Genomic DNA, 19,647 nt, shown 5'->3' with positions numbered 1-19,647 from the left:
AGAGCAGCGGCATCAGCCCGGACAGAGAGCTACAAATCAGCACATCTACAAGGGACACAATGACCCCCATCATCCCATTCAGTGAATATCTGCAGGGAAGGATCTTCTAATACCCCCATCCTCCACCATAGTCTGGGACGATTCTTTACTGCGGTGATTTGTGCGCTCGCTGAGCAGCCGCAGAATCGGCAGATTTATAGAGAAAATTTACATATTTACAAATGCAAAAAAACTGAAAACTTCTGATAAATCTTGATATCTGCCTCTACCAGCACCACAGAGCAGCCGAGCGGATGATGGGAGTTATTGTGCCCAGCAATAATGAGCAGATGAGGGACATGTAATGCCCAACATACAGAGCTGCCCTTACTCCTGATACTAGCGTCTGCGGGTACAGCGGGCATCACAGCGCCCAGTCTCATCAGTGATATCATTGTCATTAACACTCAACTTCCTGCATATTACTCACCCTGCTGGTAATATCAGCGCTGGAGCGTTATAAGAGGAGCCGCTGATATCAGTCACATGTGATGTAATGTCTGGAGGTTATATCAGTGCTGGAGCGTTATAAGAGGAGCGGCTGATATCAGTCACATAGGATGTAATGTCTGGAGGTTATATCAGTGCTGGAGCGTTATAAGAGGAGCCGCTGATATCAGTCACATGTGATGTAATGTCTCTGGAGGTTATATCAGTACTGGAGCGTTATAAGAGGAGCGGCTGATATCAGTCACATGTGATGTAATGTCTCTGGAGGTTATATCGGTGCTGGAGCGTTATAAGAGGAGCGGCTGATATCAGTCACATAGGATGTAATGTCTCCGGAGGTTATATCAGTGCTGGAGCATTATAAGAGGAGCGGCTGATATCAGTCACATGTGATGTAATGTCTGGAGGTTATATCAGTGCTGGAGCGTTATAAGAGGAGCGACTGATATCAGTCACATAGGATGTAATGTCTGGAGGTTATATCAGCGCTGGAGCGTTATAAGAGGAGCCGCTGATATCAGTCACATGTGATGTAATGTCTCTGGAGGTTATAACAGCGCTGGAGCGTTATAAGAGGAGCGGCTGATATCAGTCACATGATGTAATGTCTCTGGAGGTTATATCAGTGCTGGAGCGTTATAAGAGGAGCCGCTGATATCAGTCACATGTGATGTAATGTCTGGAGGTTATAACAGCGCTGGAGCGTTATAAGAGGAGCCGCTGATATCAGTCACATGTGATGTAATGTCTGGAGGTTATATCAGTGCTGGAGCGTTATAAGAGGAGCGGCTGATATCAGTCACATAGGATGTAATGTCTGGAGGTTATATCAGTGCTGGAGCGTTATAAGAGGAGCCGCTGATATCAGTCACATGTGATGTAATGTCTCTGGAGGTTATATCAGTACTGGAGCGTTATAAGAGGAGCGGCTGATATCAGTCACATGTGATGTAATGTCTCTGGAGGTTATATCGGTGCTGGAGCGTTATAAGAGGAGCGGCTGATATCAGTCACATAGGATGTAATGTCTCCGGAGGTTATATCAGTGCTGGAGCATTATAAGAGGAGCGGCTGATATCAGTCACATGTGATGTAATGTCTGGAGGTTATATCAGTGCTGGAGCGTTATAAGAGGAGCGACTGATATCAGTCACATAGGATGTAATGTCTGGAGGTTATATCAGCGCTGGAGCGTTATAAGAGGAGCCGCTGATATCAGTCACATGTGATGTAATGTCTCTGGAGGTTATAACAGCGCTGGAGCGTTATAAGAGGAGCGGCTGATATCAGTCACATGATGTAATGTCTCTGGAGGTTATATCAGTGCTGGAGCGTTATAAGAGGAGCCGCTGATATCAGTCACATGTGATGTAATGTCTCTGGAGGTTATAACAGCGCTGGAGCGTTATAAGAGGAGCGGCTGATATCAGTCACATATGATGTAATGTCTCTGGAGGTTATATCAGCGCTGGAGCGTTATAAGAGGAGCCGCTGATATCAGTCACATGTGATGTAATGTCTGGAGGTTATAACAGCGCTGGAGCGTTATAAGAGGAGCCGCTGATATCAGTCACATGTGATGTAATGTCTGGAGGTTATATCAGTGCTGGAGCGTTATAAGAGGAGCGGCTGATATCAGTCACATAGGATGTAATGTCTGGAGGTTATATCAGCGCAGGAGCGTTATAAGAGGAGCCGCTGATATCAGTCACATGTGATGTAATGTCTCTGGAGGTTATAACAGCGCTGGAGCGTTATAAGAGGAGCGGCTGATATCAGTCACATGATGTAATGTCTCTGGAGGTTATATCAGCGCTGGAGCGTTCTAAGAGGAGCAGCTGATATCAGTCACATGTGATGTAATGTCTGGAGGTTATATCAGTGCTGGAGCGTTATAAGAGGAGCGGCTGATATCAGTGACATGTGATGTAATGTCTGGAGGTTATATCAGTGCTGGAGCGTTATAAGAGGAGCGGCTGATATCAGTCACATAGGATGTAATGTCTCTGGAGGTTATATCAGCGCTGGAGCGTTATAAGAGAAGCGTCTGATATCAGTCACACGTGATGTAATGTCTCTGGAGGTTATATCAGCACTGGAGCGTTATAAGAGGAGCGGCTGATATCAGTCACATGTGATGTAATGTCTCTGGAGGTTATATCAGCACTGGAGCGTTATAAGAGGAGCGGCTGATATCAGTCACATGTGATGTAATGTCTCTGGAGGTTATATCAGTGCTGGAGCGTTATAAGAGGAGCGGCTGATATCAGTCACATGTGATGTAATGTCTGGAGGTTATATCAGTACTGGAGCGTTATAAGAGGAGCGGCTGATATCAGTCACATGTGATGTAATGTCTCTGGAGGTTATATCAGGTGCTGGAGCGTTATAAGAGGAGCGGCTGATATCAGTCACATAGGATGTAATGTCTCCGGAGGTTATATCAGTGCTGGAGCAGTTATAAGAGGAGCGGCTGATATCAGTCACATGTGATGTAATGTCTGGAGGTTATATCAGTGCTGGAGCGTTATAAGAGGAGCGGCTGATATCAGTCACATAGGATGTAATGTCTGGAGGTTATATCAGCGCTGGAGCGTTATAAGAGGAGCGGCTGATATCAGTCACATGTGATGTAATGTCTCTGGAGGTTATATCAGCGCTGGAGCGTTATAAGAGGAGCGGCTGATATCAGTCACATAGGATGTAATGTCTCTGGAGGTTATATCAGTGCTGGAGCGTTATAAGAGGAGCGGCTGATATCAGTCACATATGATGTAATGTCTCTGGAGGTTATATCAGTGCTGGAGCGTTATAAGAGGAGCGGCTGATATCAGTCACATGTGATGTAATGTCTCTGGAGGTTATATCAGCGCTGGAGCGTTATAAGAGGAGCGGCTGATATCAGTCACATATGATGTAATGTCTCTGGAGGTTATATCAGCGCTGGAGCGTTATAAGAGGAGCGCTGATATCAGTCACATGTGATGTAATGTCTGGAGGTTATAATCAGCGCTGGAGCGTTATAAGAGGAGCGGCTGATATCAGTCACATGTGATGTAATGTCTGGAGGTTATATCAGTGCTGGAGCGTTATAAGAGGAGCGGCTGATATCAGTCACATAGGATGTAATGTCTGGAGGTTATATCAGCGCAGGAGCGTTATAAGAGGAGCCGCTGATATCAGTCACATGTGATGTAATGTCTCTGGAGGTTATAACAGCGCTGGAGCGTTATAAGAGGAGCGGCTGATATCAGTCACATGATGTAATGTCTCTGGAGGTTATATCAGCGCTGGAGCGTTATAAGAGGAGCAGCTGATATCAGTCACATGTGATGTAATGTCTGGAGGTTATATCAGTGCTGGAGCGTTATAAGAGGAGCGGCTGATATCAGTGACATGTGATGTAATGTCTGGAGGTTATATCAGTGCTGGAGCGTTATAAGAGGAGCGGCTGATATCAGTCACATGTGATGTAATGTCTCTGGAGGTTATATCAGCACTGGAGCGTTATAAGAGGAGCGGCTGATATCAGTCACATATGATGTAATGTCTGGAGGTTATATCAGTGCTGGAGCGTTATAAGAGGAGCGGCTGATATCAGTCACATAGGATGTAATGTCTCTGGAGGTTATATCAGCGCTGGAGCGTTATAAGAGAAGCGTCTGATATCAGTCACACGTGATGTAATGTCTCTGGAGGTTATATCAGCACTGGAGCGTTATAAGAGGAGCGGCTGATATCAGTCACATGTGATGTAATGTCTCTGGAGGTTATATCAGCACTGGAGCGTTATAAGAGGAGCGGCTGATATCAGTCACATGTGATGTAATGTCTGGAGGTTATATCAGTGCTGGAGCGTTATAAGAGGAGCGGCTGATATCAGTCACATTTGATGTAATGTCTGGAGGTTATATCAGTACTGGAGCGTTATAAGAGGAGCGGCTGATATCAGTCACATGTGATGTAATGTCTGGAGGTTATATCAGTGCTGGAGCGTTATAAGAGGAGCGGCTGATATCAGTCACATGTGATGTAATGTCTCTGGAGGTTATATCAGCGCTGGAGCATTATAAGAGGAGCGGCTGATATCAGTCACATGTGATGTAATGTCTCTGGAGGTTATATCAGTACTGGAGCGTTATAAGAGGAGCGGCTGATATCAGTCACATGTGATGTAATGTCTCTGGAGGTTATATCAGCACTGGAGCGTTATAAGAGGAGCGGCTGATATCAGTCACATGTGATGTAATGTCTCTGGAGGTTATATCAGCACTGGAGCGTTATAAGAGGAGCGGCTGATATCAGTCACATGTGATGTAATGTCTGGAGGTTATATCAGTGCTGGAGCGTTATAAGAGGAGCGGCTGATATCAGTTACATGTGATGTAATGTCTGGAGGTTATATCAGTACTGGAGCGTTATAAGAGGAGCGGCTGATATCAGTCACATGTGATGTAATGTCTGGAGGTTATATCAGTGCTGGAGCGTTATAAGAGGAGCGGCTGATATCAGTCACATGTGATGTAATGTCTCTGGAGGTTATATCAGCGCTGGAGCGTTATAAGAGGAGCGGCTGATATCAGTCACATGTGATGTAATGTCTCTGGAGGTTATATCAGCACTGGAGCGTTATAAGAGGAGCGGCTGATATCAGTCACATGTGATGTAATGTCTGGAGGTTATATCAGTGCTGGAGCGTTATAAGAGGAGCAGCTGATATCAGTCACATAGGATGTAATGTCTCTGGAGGTTATATCAGCACTGGAGCGTTATAAGAGGAGCGGCTGATATCAGTCACATGTGATGTAATGTCTGGAGGTTATATCAGTGCTGGAGCGTTATAAGAGGAGCGGCTGATATCAGTCACATGTGATGTAATGTCTGGAGGTTATATCAGTGCTGGAGCGTTATAAGAGGAGCGGCTGATATCAGTCACATGTGATGTAATGTCTGGAGGTTATATCAGTGCTGGAGCGTTATAAGAGGAGCGGCTGATATCAGTCACATGTGATGTAATGTCTCTGGAGGTTATATCAGCGCTGGAGCATTATAAGAGGAGCGGCTGATATCAGTCACATGTGATGTAATGTCTCTGGAGGTTATATCAGTACTGGAGCGTTATAAGAGGAGCGGCTGATATCAGTCACATGTGATGTAATGTCTCTGGAGGTTATATCAGCACTGGAGCGTTATAAGAGGAGCGGCTGATATCAGTCACATGTGATGTAATGTCTCTGGAGGTTATATCAGCACTGGAGCGTTATAAGAGGAGCGGCTGATATCAGTCACATGTGATGTAATGTCTGGAGGTTATATCAGTGCTGGAGCGTTATAAGAGGAGCGGCTGATATCAGTTACATGTGATGTAATGTCTGGAGGTTATATCAGTACTGGAGCGTTATAAGAGGAGCGGCTGATATCAGTCACATGTGATGTAATGTCTGGAGGTTATATCAGTGCTGGAGCGTTATAAGAGGAGCGGCTGATATCAGTCACATAGGATGTAATGTCTCTGGAGGTTATATCAGTACTGGAGCGTTATAAGAGGAGCGGCTGATATCAGTCACATGTGATGTAATGTCTCTGGAGGTTATATCAGCGCTGGAGCGTTATAAGAGGAGCGGCTGATATCAGTCACATGTGATGTAATGTCTCTGGAGGTTATATCAGCACTGGAGCGTTATAAGAGGAGCGGCTGATATCAGTCACATGTGATGTAATGTCTGGAGGTTATATCAGTGCTGGAGCGTTATAAGAGGAGCAGCTGATATCAGTCACATAGGATGTAATGTCTCTGGAGGTTATATCAGCACTGGAGCGTTATAAGAGGAGCGGCTGATATCAGTCACATGTGATGTAATGTCTGGAGGTTATATCAGTGCTGGAGCGTTATAAGAGGAGCGGCTGATATCAGTCACATGTGATGTAATGTCTGGAGGTTATATCAGCGCTGGAGCGTTATAAGAGGGTTTGCTGCGTGCGGATTCTCACTGCCGTCTTTCCTCCGTCACTGGGAGGGAGTTAGGCTGGCACTGTGCACTGCAGGGTTTGGCTGCCCTACTGACCCCCGCTTGCCCCTCCTGGCCCCCGTTTGCTCCTCCTGGCCCCCGTTTGCTCCTCCTGGCCCCCGTTTGCTCCTCCTGGCCCCCGTTTGCTCCTCCTGGCCCCCGCTTGCCCCTCCTGGCCCCCGTTTGCTCCTCCTGGCCCCCGCTTGCCCCTCCTGGCCCCCGTTTGCTCCTCCTGGCCCCCACTTGCCCCTCCTGGCCGGCCCGGCCCTGTACACACAGATAACATCTCTGTTCAGAAACATCTCAATTGGAAATCAACCCTTGGAGGCAAAAGCTAAACTGGAGGCGTCTCTCGGGTAACTTCCCTCCTGGAAGCTTCTGCCCGTCTGCAGATGGCAGGACACACTTCGCTCTTCCTGGCACAGGAGCCACGCGGAGCAGCCAGGCAGATCCATCTCTCCTCTGCTCCTGACATTCACTGACCCAGGGGCGTAGCTATAGGGGCTGCAGAGGTAGCAGTTGCTACCGGGCCCAGGAGCCTGAGGGGCCCAAAGACCCTTGTGCCACATAAGACGACACAGTATTATAGAAGGTGCATGCTGGTCAAGTTACACCTCTGGCTGGAGGAAAAGGGGTAATGTCAAGAATTTGGACAGGAGGGCGCCATTTCAATGTTTGCCTTAGGCAGCACGGGGGCGATGTGCTTCCCTGCCCCTGGCCATAAAGCACCGAAGCTGAACTCTTGCACCAGGGCCCATGATCCTTTAGCTACGCCCCTGCACTGACCGCTAGCTATCCAAAGAGAGGGGGGCTGGGGAAGGAGGGATAGGGCCACGGTGCTGGGGCTCCCACTCTATGGGCCACACATTACTCCTGGGTGGCTGGTTCTTTAATTATGCAGCTCTGGGTGTGACTAGAGTACAAGAATTAGCACCTTCATGTCACTGTCAAAACTTCTACAACTTTCAGATTTTGGGGGATCACTCATTAAGGGACTGGTGACTATTTTACCGCCTGTGTGACAATATTTTGTCGCACAGCCGGTTTTACCCCATGCTCGGCAGTAGGGCGGGATGTGGTCGTGTCGGGGGCTGCGGACTGCTGCCCCAGCAAATTCACCAACATTTACACCTGCAAAGAGGCGTAAATGTTGGCGAAAAACTACTCCAGCCTGGGACTAGAGTGGCGCAAGGACTGGCCCACGGGGCGTAAAAAGCAGGTATTCGTAAATCACTCCCTTTGTGTTTATATTCTTCACTATTTCCAAGATCTCCGCTTGCTGTCAGTGAGCGAGAACACTGTCGTATACATCCAGAAGCTGAAAACCTGTTCTGATCTAATACTTTTTTTTCCTGGAAACTGGGCCGCAGACTGAAACACTGTAACAAACTATCAGGATAGGAGAGAGATTGTGCTCACAGAGAAGTGTCTATACACTGGTTACATTGTAACGAACCCTCAGCTGTGACAAGTATTGTGCTTGCATAGGTTTTAGGCCTCAACACAAAGTCTATTAGAAAGCTGCCGAGCTTTTCATCATACACTGGTCCTGGCGCCGGTCCAGCTCAGCGACGCCACCCGCACAGTGACAGGGACGTTCTAGTGTCGGCTATCCCTCAGGTCTCCAGTTTGGTGGCGATTGTGTCACAGACCAAAGGAGACGATTCAGTGGCGTCCATTGTGCGGAGTCACATGACTGGCCGGGGATCCATGAACCAGTGTCAGACGGGATAGGCATGACTGGCATCAGGACGCAGCGGGACACAGGGGGTTAACAGTCTGCCATTCATTACTCCAGTGATAATCATTGGGGTCACAGGCAGATAGGCCATGGACACTGACACAAGGGTTAATCCCGAGCCAGACAAAACACCCCTTATGATAGGGGTAGTAGTAGCAAGTGAAGGGTAGTGATATGACAACAGGATGGTGGTGGAGTAGTAGAAGTAGAGATTTCTGTGAGGCCGCAGGATGATAGAGAGGTTAGTAGTAGTAAGTAAAGCATAGTCTTATGATTCTGAAGGAAGATAGTGGGTGTAGTAGTAGTAGTGAGTGAAGAGTAGTCTTGCGAGACTGTAGGATGATAGTGGAGGTAGTGATAGTAAGAGCAAAGTAGTGACGTGAGGCAGTAGGATGATAAAGGGGTAGTAGTAGTTAGTGCAGAGTGGTCATGTGTGGCTGTTAGAAGATAGTGGGGGTAGTAGTAGTAACTGCAGTGTACTTATGTGAGGCTGTAGGATGATGGGGGTACTAGTAGCAAGTGCAGGGTATTGTATGAGGCTGTAGGATGATAAAGGGAGTAGCAGTAAGTGCAGACTAGTCTTGTTAGGCTGTAGGATGATGGTGGTAGTAGTATTACGTGCAGGGCACTGCTGTGACCTCTATAAGTAACACTCCGATAGCTCAAAGCAGATATAACCATCGATCCTCCCGCGCCTCGGATTCACGTTTCGCGGCATCCTGGTTTCCCATGAATGGATTCCAGCCGCTCAGATGCAATAAATGATAATTTAAGGAAAACGCTCCCTTCATCTGCTGCGCGCGCGCCTGCCGAGCTGTGAGCCGTCTATTGTCTCCCTGACAGCCCCGCGTCTGCCCCATCTGGTAATGTTCCTCTACGGAAAAATCATAGCGGTTACACAGGAGAGGATCCGGTCCACTGTCTCAGTAACAGCTTAGTTCTATGGCATCACCAGGAGCAGACGAACAAAACGGTAAAAGGGACCACCGGCCATAGAACCGGAGCTCCGCCACAACAGAATCTGTGGGCAACACAGACACGACACCGCAAAATGAGACGGAATCTGACAACCTGACCCCAGTCACAGACAATAACGGGGACGCAGTCACAGCCGCTGGGAAGTGACTTCTGTCCTTGGTGTACATTTCTGGGGTGACCTTTAAATGTGTGGAAAGTTGTGTAACCATGGAGGGGGGTGTAAGGCGACAAACTCCGCTCTGCAGGGCGAGCTCTCAATCAGGGCGAGCACAATGCTCCAGTAAACAGGGGCCTCAGTGCCAGGAGGGCAGCGTGAGAGCGCACACATTACCGAGATAAGAACCCGGCTCTGACTAAAGAGGCTGCACAATCAATGGGGGATTCTGGGGGTCGCGGTGCAGACCGAGCCGATTCCCATTCATGTCCGCCGAGTGACTGGGTGGGAAATTCCTGCTGCTTTGTCCTTGTACTGGGGAGGGGGTCTTGTGATTATACGAGGGATAGACCAATCACAAAACAGTAAAGGCCAGAAAACAGAAGACAACCTGGAGGGAAAAGAGGGGGTCCGGCTATCTGCCGTGTCGCCCCCTCCTGGGGAAGAACCCTGCAAAACCACCTAACTATTGAGGCACCGTCAGCAGATAGACCACTGGGGTCTTCCAGCCCTTATACTAAGAGACCTGAAATCAGTACACAGGAGGCGCTGCCTTAGGGAGTCCCCCAAGACCTAAAAAGTGGGGTGCATCCAAGTAACAGTAAAGGTGGGATATAATGTGCACCCCAAAAGTACAGGGCGTGAAGACCAGACTACAACCCATCACTAGCCATGACCCCCAACACCTGAGAGGATGGGGTGGTAATGCCAGAGAGAGGGAGTAACTAGGGTCATCGGGACAACACTGACAGTACAGGTGGCAGCGAAGCTCCAGCTGACAGTACAGGTGGCAGCGAAGCTCCAGCTGACAGTACAGGTGGCAGCGAAGCTCCAGCTGACAGTACAGGTGGCAGCGAAGCTCCAGCTGACAGTACAGGTGGCAGCGAAGCTCCAGCTGACAGTACAGGTGGCAGCGAAGCTCCAGCTGACAGTACAGGTGGCAGCGAAGCTCCAGCTGACAGTACAGGTGGCAGCGAAGCTCCAGCTGACAGTACAGGTGGCAGCGAAGCTCCAGGTGACAGTACAGGTGGCAGCGAAGCTCCAGCTGACAGTACAGGTGGCAGCGAAGCTCCAGCTGACAGTACAGGTGGCAGCGAAGCTCCAGCTGACAGTACAGGTGGCAGCGAAGCTCCAGCTGACAGTACAGGTGGCAGCGAAGCTCCAGCTGACAGTACAGGTGGCAGCGAAGCTCCAGCTGACAGTACAGGTATCAGACAGGATGCTCCTCACACTGGCACAGACCGTCTAACACCGAACACTGATGTTTTTTTGTGTACAGCGGCAGATAAATCCCTGCAGCGTCTCCGGCTCCTGCACAATCACTGGCCACCACAAACCTGCTCCACAAATGGATTTTAGATTGCTGCAGAAAGGGCGATGGAACGTGAGCAGACAAAGGAGGATTCATCAGCAGAGGTAACGCACACCGCAAAGTGACAATTACAGTGGGAACACCGATACTTTACTGGTGCTGAATGGCCTCATCCCAGTGTGAGACCAGTCTAGTATGAACCAGGCTGCGGACCCCCGCCCATCACTAGATTACAGCATTAGTCACCTCGGATGAAAGGCTCTAATGCACCCTCCTGCAACCTGAGCAGTGCTCCTCATAACAATGCTTCTCATCAGCCACAGGAAGGCCCTGACCCGCCGCCTGCCATACCTCCTCCTAATGCAGCCACACTCTGGAGCTTCCTCACCCCCCCCCCCCCCCCCCAATAATCCCTGGCGCCCACGTGTGCCACTCCAGCCCAAGGGGCCACCAACCTTCAGAAATGGCTACAGGGTAACACAAGTGAGGCCTCCTTCAAATTCAGCCTGCAGATATAATCACCGATACAACAACCCCCATCAGACAAATGACACTTTCATTCCCCCCCACCCCCTCAGTTCACACTTACCCCTCGGTCCTGTACATGGTGCAGCGCTCCAGAGGAACCTTCAGGACGCCGTTGTTCAGTCCCACAAATAGAGAGCGGTTGCTGTGCAGGATCTGCAGGCTGAGGATGGGCTGCTGCTGGCCGCTCGGGAGGATGTGCATCTCCTCCAGGTAGCAGCTCCGCAGGCTGCGATTGGCCGTGGACAGAGCCTTGAGGATCGTGCCGCGCTCTGCAGAGCAAAAGTGAAGGGAAAACTCAAGGGCCAATAGAAACTCTCAACCACAAATGAGACGGCAGCCTGTAATCTGCAATACACCTGACCCATAAATGAGACGGCAGCCTGTAATCTGCAGTACTCCTGACCTATAAATGAGACAGCAGCCTGTAATCTGCAGTACTCCTGACCCATGAATAAGACTGCAGCCTGTAATCTGCAGTACTCCTGACCTATAAATGAGACGGCAGCCTGTAATCTGCAGTACTCCTGACCTATAAATGAGACTGCAGCCTGTAATCTGCAGTACTCCTGACCCATGAATAAGACTGCAGCCTGTAATCTGCAGTACTCCTGACCTATAAATGAGACGGCAGCCTGTAATCTGCAGTACTCCTGACCTATAAATGAGACTGCAGCCTGTAATCTGCAGTACTCCTGACCTATAAATGAGACTGCAGCCTGTAATATGCAGTACTCCTGACCCATAAATGAGATGGCAGCCTGTAATCTGCAGTACTCCTGACCTATAAATGAGACGGCAGCCTGTAATCTGCAGTACTCCTGACCTATAAATGAGACGGCAGCCTGTAATCTGCAGTACTCCTGGCCTATAAATGAGACAGCAGCCTGTAATCTGCAGTACTCCTGACCCATAAATGAGCCGGCAGCCTGTAATCTGCAGTACTCCTGACCCATAAATGAGACGGCAGCCTGTAATATGCAGTACTCCTGACCCATAAATGAGATGGCAGCCTGTAATCTGCAGTACTCCTGACCCATAAATGAGACAGCAGCCTGTAATCTGCAGTACTCCTGACCCATAAATGAGACGGCAGCCTGTAATCTGCAGTACTCCTGACCCATAAATGAGACAGCAGCCTGTAATCTGCAGTACTCCTGACCCATAAATGAGACGGCAGCCTGTAATCTGCAGTACTCCTGACCCATAAATGAGACGGCAGCCTGTAATCTGCAGTACTCCTGACCCATAAATGAGACGGCAGCCTGTAATCTGCAGTACTCCTGACTCTGGCCTAAAATACCAAGCATTCTTGGCTCAAACATCTGACTGCAATTTATAAACTAACAGCAGCCTGTAATCTGCAGTAATCCTTGCCCATAAATGAGGCTGCAGCCTGTAACCTGCAATACTCCTGACCCAGAAGCAAGACAGCAGCCTGTAATATGAAGTGATCCCGACTCATCTGATTGACCTTGTGTAGCATTTTCTGAAACTTCATTTGAATGGCAATGACAGCTACAGTCCTGACTCTGCGGTCACGTACCGGTCCCTATATACATGACGTGATACAAGGTGTCCTTCCCCTGCACAATATCCACCACCAACTTGGAGAAGCGCACGCTGTCCTGCGTCACCAGCGGATCCACGGACACCGGCTGCACCACGTCATTCATCAGGAAGAGGCGCTGAGCGTCCTGCAGGCTCCGCTCCGTCAGGTTCTCATTCGGACTGTCATCGTTCAGAATACCGCACTGCAAAACAAGACACATGAGCGGCTTAGATACACAGCTCAGCAAGCAGTATCACACAGGATAGGATTAGATACACAGCTCAGCAGACTGTATCACACAGGATAGGATTAGATACACAGCTCAGCAGACAGTATCACACAGGATAGGATTAGATACACAGCTCAGCAGGCAGTATCACACAGGATAGGATTAGATACACAGCTCAGCAGACAGTATCACACAGGACAGGATTAGATACACAGCTCAGCAGACAGTATCACACAGGATAGGATTAGATACACAGCTCAGCAGACAGTATCACACAGGATGGGATTAGATACACAGCTCAGCAGACAGTATCACACAGGACAGGATTAGATACACAGCTCAGCAGACAGTATCACACAGGATAGGATTAGACACCGTTAAGACGACTGTATCGTACAAGACAGGATTAGATACACGGCTCAGCAGACAGTATCACACAGGATAGGATTAGATACACAGCTCAGCAGACAGTATCACACAGGATAGAATTAGATACACAGCTCAGCAGACAGTATCACACAGGATAGGATTAGATACACAGCTCAGCAGACAGTATCACACAGGATAGGATTAGATACACAGCTCAGCAGACTGTATCACAGGATAGGATTAGATACACAGCTCAGCAGACAGTATCACAGGATAGGATTAGATACACAGCTCAGCAGACAGTATCACACAGGATAGGATTAGATACACAGCTCAGCAGACAGTATCACAGGATAGGATTAGATACACAACTCATCAGACAGTATCACACAGGACAGGATTAGATACACAGCTCAGCAGACTGTATCACAGGATAGGATTAGATACACAGCTCAGCAGACAGTATCACAGGAGAGGATTAGATACACAGCTCAGCAGACAGTATCACACAGGATAGGATTAGATACACAGCTCAGCAGGCAGTATCACACAGGATAGGATTAGATACACAGCTCAGCAGGCAGTATCACACAGGATAGGATTAGATACACCGCTCAGCAGGCAGTACCACAAGACAGGATTAGATACATGCTGTCTGTTTTGGACCCAGAATTTATAATGCCGTCATGGTAAGCAGTCTCTAGGCTCCGCCCGCGGCGCTCACCTGAAAGCTGGGTATGGGGTTGAGCGTTGGCAGCCAGGCAGAGCGCGGATTCTCCTGGTATCTGAAGGGGCCATTAAAGGCCTGAGTGATGGCGCTGAGGTTGAAGGCACAGACCGCGGAGGCAGCGATGCTATTCCTGGGAACAGATAAGACAAATCATGGTGGATTAATGATGGCGGCCGCTCCCTGCACATAAGGAAACCATGGGCACACCTTGAAAACTCCCAAAATCCAGGTACCACCGTGCAGTGGATTACAGGATGCCAACTATGCAACAAAGACTGATGGATGCCATGCAGCGAACAGCAGAATCATGAGCGCAGCTCTGGATGTGACTAGAGCATAAGACATTACATTTATTCTGCTCTTCACCTAAAGGCGTCCTCTGAGCTGACAATCTACAATGAAGCAGGGCCCTGGACAGAGTACTCTGGAGCCCGCAGCACCAATGGCCTCAATATGTCAAGGAGTTGGCAGCAATTGGCACAAACCGGGCACCAACCATGAGGCAAGATGGCAGCTGAGTCCTGAGAGGCGTCTGGTTAAGTCAAATGTTCCAAATCCAAACCCACAATCAAGATTTGCACAAGGGACATGTCAGGAATCACTGCGGCAAAACGTCGGCGCACCGGCATTAGCACGGCGGCGCCTGTCCGCCTGTCGTCACGTTAATTGCCTCCCGTTATAACAGAGAAGACAGAATTACAGCCTCCCCGAGGACCCTTTATTCTTGGCCGCATGTCATTGGCTGGTAAAACCGCGGTGGGGCGTCCGACCGTGCGTAACAAGGCAGACTATCAGTCACGAATGACAGCTCTGAGGGGCTTCAAACCCACTCAAAGTGACTGCACGTCAGACTGGCAAGAGTCACCGGCTGGACCATGTGACCGCCAGACGGACACCGCACTAACACCGCGTTTATACCAGAGCTGAGCATGGCAACTTATTCATAACCCCTACAAAAACGGGCAGAAAATGCGGCACAGCACCCGAACAGCTCTGTACTGACCGATGGAACCAATTGGCGCACAGAGCTGCAGTTTGTTACAATGTATCAGTGCGGGGAACCCTCTGAGCCCACTGCTGCGGAGTTTAGCTCATAGGCAAGTGCTTACACTGACATAATGTAGCAAACCCTCAGCCGTGAGAAGCAAAAGGTCAGTCGTGTTTTCCATCTCTTAATGTAGCTTTTAATATAAACAAGATCATTTTCATTCAGAGACAGCAAGCAGAGAACGGCGAGGAAATAAGAAACGATGAGAAAATGAAACCCAAAGTCTATCAGAACTTTTCTGGACCGCCATCGCCCCATTCTCATGGTTCCACCACTAATTACCCCTTTTAAGAATTAACCCTTCATCTCAACAAAAAAAAAAACTTTAAATCTGACCGGAAGTGTAAAGCAATGAAACCTGAAGTCAGCGGAGGAGTGCCCCACCTTCCACCACATCACCCAGTCTACGGACCCGTTAGTTGAGGTGCATCCCCCGACATCTATACGGAGCCTGGATCTTTAATGGCTGCCGCAGGGCCCCCTTGCGCCCGCCTCTGCCGCGCTGTGTTTGGAAGCAGCAGCCATGTTTAATTCCCAGTGAGGCCAATTTCTAGCAGCGGGGACGTCAAGTATGAGACAGTGGGGGAGGGGTTGGGGGCGCTACGTGCGGTGGAGTTCTCGTTACCCAGATTATTTAGGATCCTTTACATTAACACTCGCCGCACGTCTCCTCCTGCCGCGGCGAACTCTCCTGACAGATCACATCGTAACACGCGGCGTATAATGAGCGCGATGCTCAACATCGTAAACCTTAATACATCCATTACGGCCCCGGCACAATCTGGTACAACTTCAAGTGCTGCTCGGAAAAAGTTTCCAGCTCGTGAATCTCAGATTTACATTCAGGAAAGATGTCGGAAGGGGGAGGGGCCAGAACCGAAAGAAACGGTCAGAAAAATGATGGCCGTTTACAGGACGATGTACGCCACATCACGCCTGCTGAACAGTAACGTGCCAGCTGCGAAGATCTCAGGGGCAGCAATGGCGCAAATATCCAAGTGCTCCTACCATGAGCTGTGGGACGCTCTGCTCACACATTCCCCAGCAGGGCCTCCTGGGACTTGTAGTTCCCCCGCCAAGGTGGGGCAGTATGCGGATATAACTTACACGTTGGTGGTGAAGACGCCGTAGATGAGATCCTGCTCTGGGAGGAGGAAGGTGCTCTGCAGCTCGTTGTAGTAGAAGGGGACCTCCCCGGAGCGCGAGCAGTTCAGCCTCGCCTTCATGAAGGTCGTCCACGTGTCCTCCAGCAAAAAGCGACCCCCAAAATCGTTCTTGCAGACCCTGGCCACCCGCGAGTACACCGTCTTCCCACAGTCGTGCTCCACCGCGTTCTCCCGGAAGAAGAAATACGTGAACAGACCAATGTCATAGGCGGCCACAAAGTTGGGTTCTGAAAAAAAAAGTCGAGAAAGGGTTAAACTGCAGCAGAAACAAGGACAATGACTGATACATTGTAACGACACTGACAGCTCTACAGTGTCTACAGCACATCAGCCATAAGGTATACACAGAAGTAGCAGAGCTGAGTGTGTCAGATGTAGCAGAAAATGAGTTTCTTATTTTCTCAAGTCTTAGTAATGTAATCTGTGGTGTTACATAGGACTGCAGGTGACATCTACTACATTATCTGTACACAGAGAGTTATCACCGTGTTATCTGTGGTGTTACATAGGTCTGCAGGTGATATCTACTATATTATCTGTACTCAGAGTTATCACTGTGTTATCTGTGGTGTTACATAGGACTGCAGGTGACATCTACTACATTATCTGTACACAGAGAGTTATCACTGTGTTATCTGTGGTGTTACATAGGACTGCAGGTGATTACTATATTATCTGTACTCGGTTATCAGAGTGTTATCTGTGGTGTTACATGGGACTGCAGGTGACATCTGTACTCAGTTATCACTGTGTTGAGGCCGGTTCTTCTATACCGCTGGTCCTTACCATTCAGCCACTTGGAGTTGTACTGTGCGGTGCGGAGCGGGGGGATACTGCCCAGGCTGCGGTAGATGGCGGGGTCCCGACCAGAGAAGTCTATGACGGTGGCAGCGTACAGCTCGCCGCGGGCCGTGATGACGGCGGTGGAGTTGTGACGGGGATCGTACGGGCATCGGGCCACGCCATTTATCTTCTCCAAGACTCTGCTGATGTTCCCGACCTGAAATATCAAGTACAAAACTACTGAGAGGAGGAAGGTGCAGCAATGAAGGGGTCAAACGGGTCTGAGCCGATGAAGCGCCACATCTACGTTATTTTCCCTGCGCTTCCTGTGAACCGGATTTCGGCGTGTAAGGAGGGGGTCGGGCACCTCATAAGGTCGAGGTGACCCTATGACTGAATGGTGACCGCGGTCGCCAGAGATTGCGGTCGCCAGAGATTGCGAGCTCTTGTGGGGAACGGGACGGCAATACAGAATGCCATACATATTATGGTCAGTTCAGGGGGATGCAGGCGAGATCCCAGAAGGGGCTGTTCTGGGGCCCGGGCTCAGATTTATCCCCTGCAGTCTCTGCCATCTTTGACTGACCTCACATTAACCCTTCAGTGCCCTCGGGGTCAGGGAAACTATGAAAATAATCGGACATTTCCCTCAGGACACAACAGGATTTCATTTAATAGGGACTGTCGAGTCCAGGAGGCTGCGGGGCGAGGATTTGGGGGTCTCCGGGGGTCTCGTCTCCTCTCCTATCACAGATCTGTTTATAGAACATAAAGCGCTCTGGGCGTCTAAATGGAAACAGATGTCAGATATGAAACGCGCGGAGGCTCCATGGGTTATACTGGTCACAACGCAGAGCTCAGAGCGAATACACAGCGTTCTGCAGCACGAGGCGGATCCCGAGAAACATCCGACAATCATCAGGAATCTTCCAAGGGCTCCACAGGATTCTACAGGGCGGATTTATTAAAAAGAACTCTGTTGCTCATAGCAACCAATCAGAGCACAGCTTTCATTTCTTACAGTGCATGTGAAAGATGAAAGCTGCGTTGTGATTGGTTGTTATGGGCAACTAACAGTTTAATGAATCTGCCCCCAGGTCTGACATCACACGTGAGGCCTAAAAACCACAGGCGAGGCCTGGACCCCACAGGCGAGGCCAGGACCCCACAGGCGAGGCCAGGACCCCACAGGCGAGGCCGGGACCCCACAGGCGAGGCCGGGACCCCACAGGCGAGGCCTGGACCCCACAGGCGAGGCCTGGACCCCACAGGCGAGGCCGGGACCCCACAGGCGAGGCCGGGACCCCACAGGCGGGGCCTGGACCCCACAGGCGGGGCCTGGACCCCACAGGCGAGGCCTGGACCCCACAGAATGCACTCACCCAGCTGTCCATGACCTGTGAACGTTAAACCAACCCGGTGGTGGAGCGCCACTGTCAGAAGTCTGGGAAAGCTGGGTCACCTGAACTATGAGAACTATAACAGGGAGTATATCCGACATCACCCAGCTTTCCCAGACACCGATTATATAACACATGCACCCGCTCACACGTCACATACCTGGCGGCTGGTGCACACAGGTGAGAAGGCGTTCGTCCCGCAGGTGAAGACCCTCTTCCCAGTCACGATCAGGACTCTGATGTAATTCTGGCATTCCTCCTAGAACACAAAGACCACGAAAGTGAGGCAGTGTGAAGACTTATGCAACAATGACAGTGTAATAGAACCTCTCCAGTTATATGTGCAGCCTCCTCCATAACTACTTCACGCAGCAGTGACGTGCACAATGTTTCACTCCCATCCTCCCTGACCCAAGGAGCTCACAATCTAATCTCACAATATCTCCAGAGACATTGCATCACATGTGACTGATATCAGCCGCTCCTCTTATAACGCTCCAGTGCTGATATAACCTCCAGACATTACATCACATGTGACTGATATCAGCCACTCCTCTTATAACGCTCCAGCGCTGATATAACCTCCAGACATTACATCCTATGTGACTGATATCAGCTGCTCCTCTTATAACGCTCCAGTGCTGATATAACCTCCAGAGACATTACATCACATGTGACTGATATCAGCCGCTCCTCTTATAACGCTCCAGCACTGATATAACCTCCAGAGACATTACATCACATGTGACTGATATCAGCCGCTCCTCTTCTAACGCTCCAGCGCTGATATAACCTCCAGACATTACATCATATGTGACTGATATCAGCCGCTCCTCTTATAACGCTCCAGCACTGATATAACCTCCAGAGACATTACATCCTATGTGACTGATATCAGCCGCTCCTCTTATAACGCTCCAGCGCTGATATAACCTCCAGAGACATTACATCATATGTGACTGATATCAGCCGCTCCTCTTATAACGCTCCAGCGCTGATATAACCTCCAGACATTACATCATATGTGACTGATATCAGCCGCTCCTCTTATAACGCTCCAGCGCTGATATAACCTCCAGACATTACATCACATGTGACTGATATCAGCCGCTCCTCTTATAACGCTCCAGTACTGATATAACCTCCAGAGACATTACATCATA

The 19,647-nt window shown here is 49.5% G+C and overlaps 1 protein-coding gene across 4 annotated transcripts in view; it reads right to left on the bottom strand.

The window, feature by feature from the left end:
- SEMA5B (semaphorin 5B) overlaps positions 1-19,647 on the bottom strand; it is a 170,696-nt gene that overhangs the window by 69,116 nt on the left and 81,933 nt on the right. For all 4 annotated transcript variants that reach the window (XM_044273746.1, XM_044273748.1, XM_044273745.1 and 1 more), the window contains 6 exons: positions 18,645-18,743; positions 17,088-17,301; positions 16,243-16,528; positions 14,082-14,217; positions 12,754-12,961; positions 11,272-11,479 (listed from right to left, as the gene is read on the bottom strand). In XM_044273746.1, the coding sequence (XP_044129681.1) occupies positions 11,272-11,479; positions 12,754-12,961; positions 14,082-14,217; positions 16,243-16,528; positions 17,088-17,301; positions 18,645-18,743 (1,151 nt within the window). The remainder of the gene's footprint in view (positions 1-11,271; positions 11,480-12,753; positions 12,962-14,081; positions 14,218-16,242; positions 16,529-17,087; positions 17,302-18,644; positions 18,744-19,647) is intronic.

The sequence above is a fragment of the Bufo gargarizans genome, unplaced genomic scaffold, assembly GCF_014858855.1.
Source record: "Bufo gargarizans isolate SCDJY-AF-19 unplaced genomic scaffold, ASM1485885v1 original_scaffold_1094_pilon, whole genome shotgun sequence".
NCBI classification, from domain to species: Eukaryota; Metazoa; Chordata; class Amphibia; order Anura; family Bufonidae; genus Bufo; species Bufo gargarizans.
Note: the sequence above shows the minus strand (reverse complement) of the source record. Positions and strands in the feature narration are given on the sequence as shown.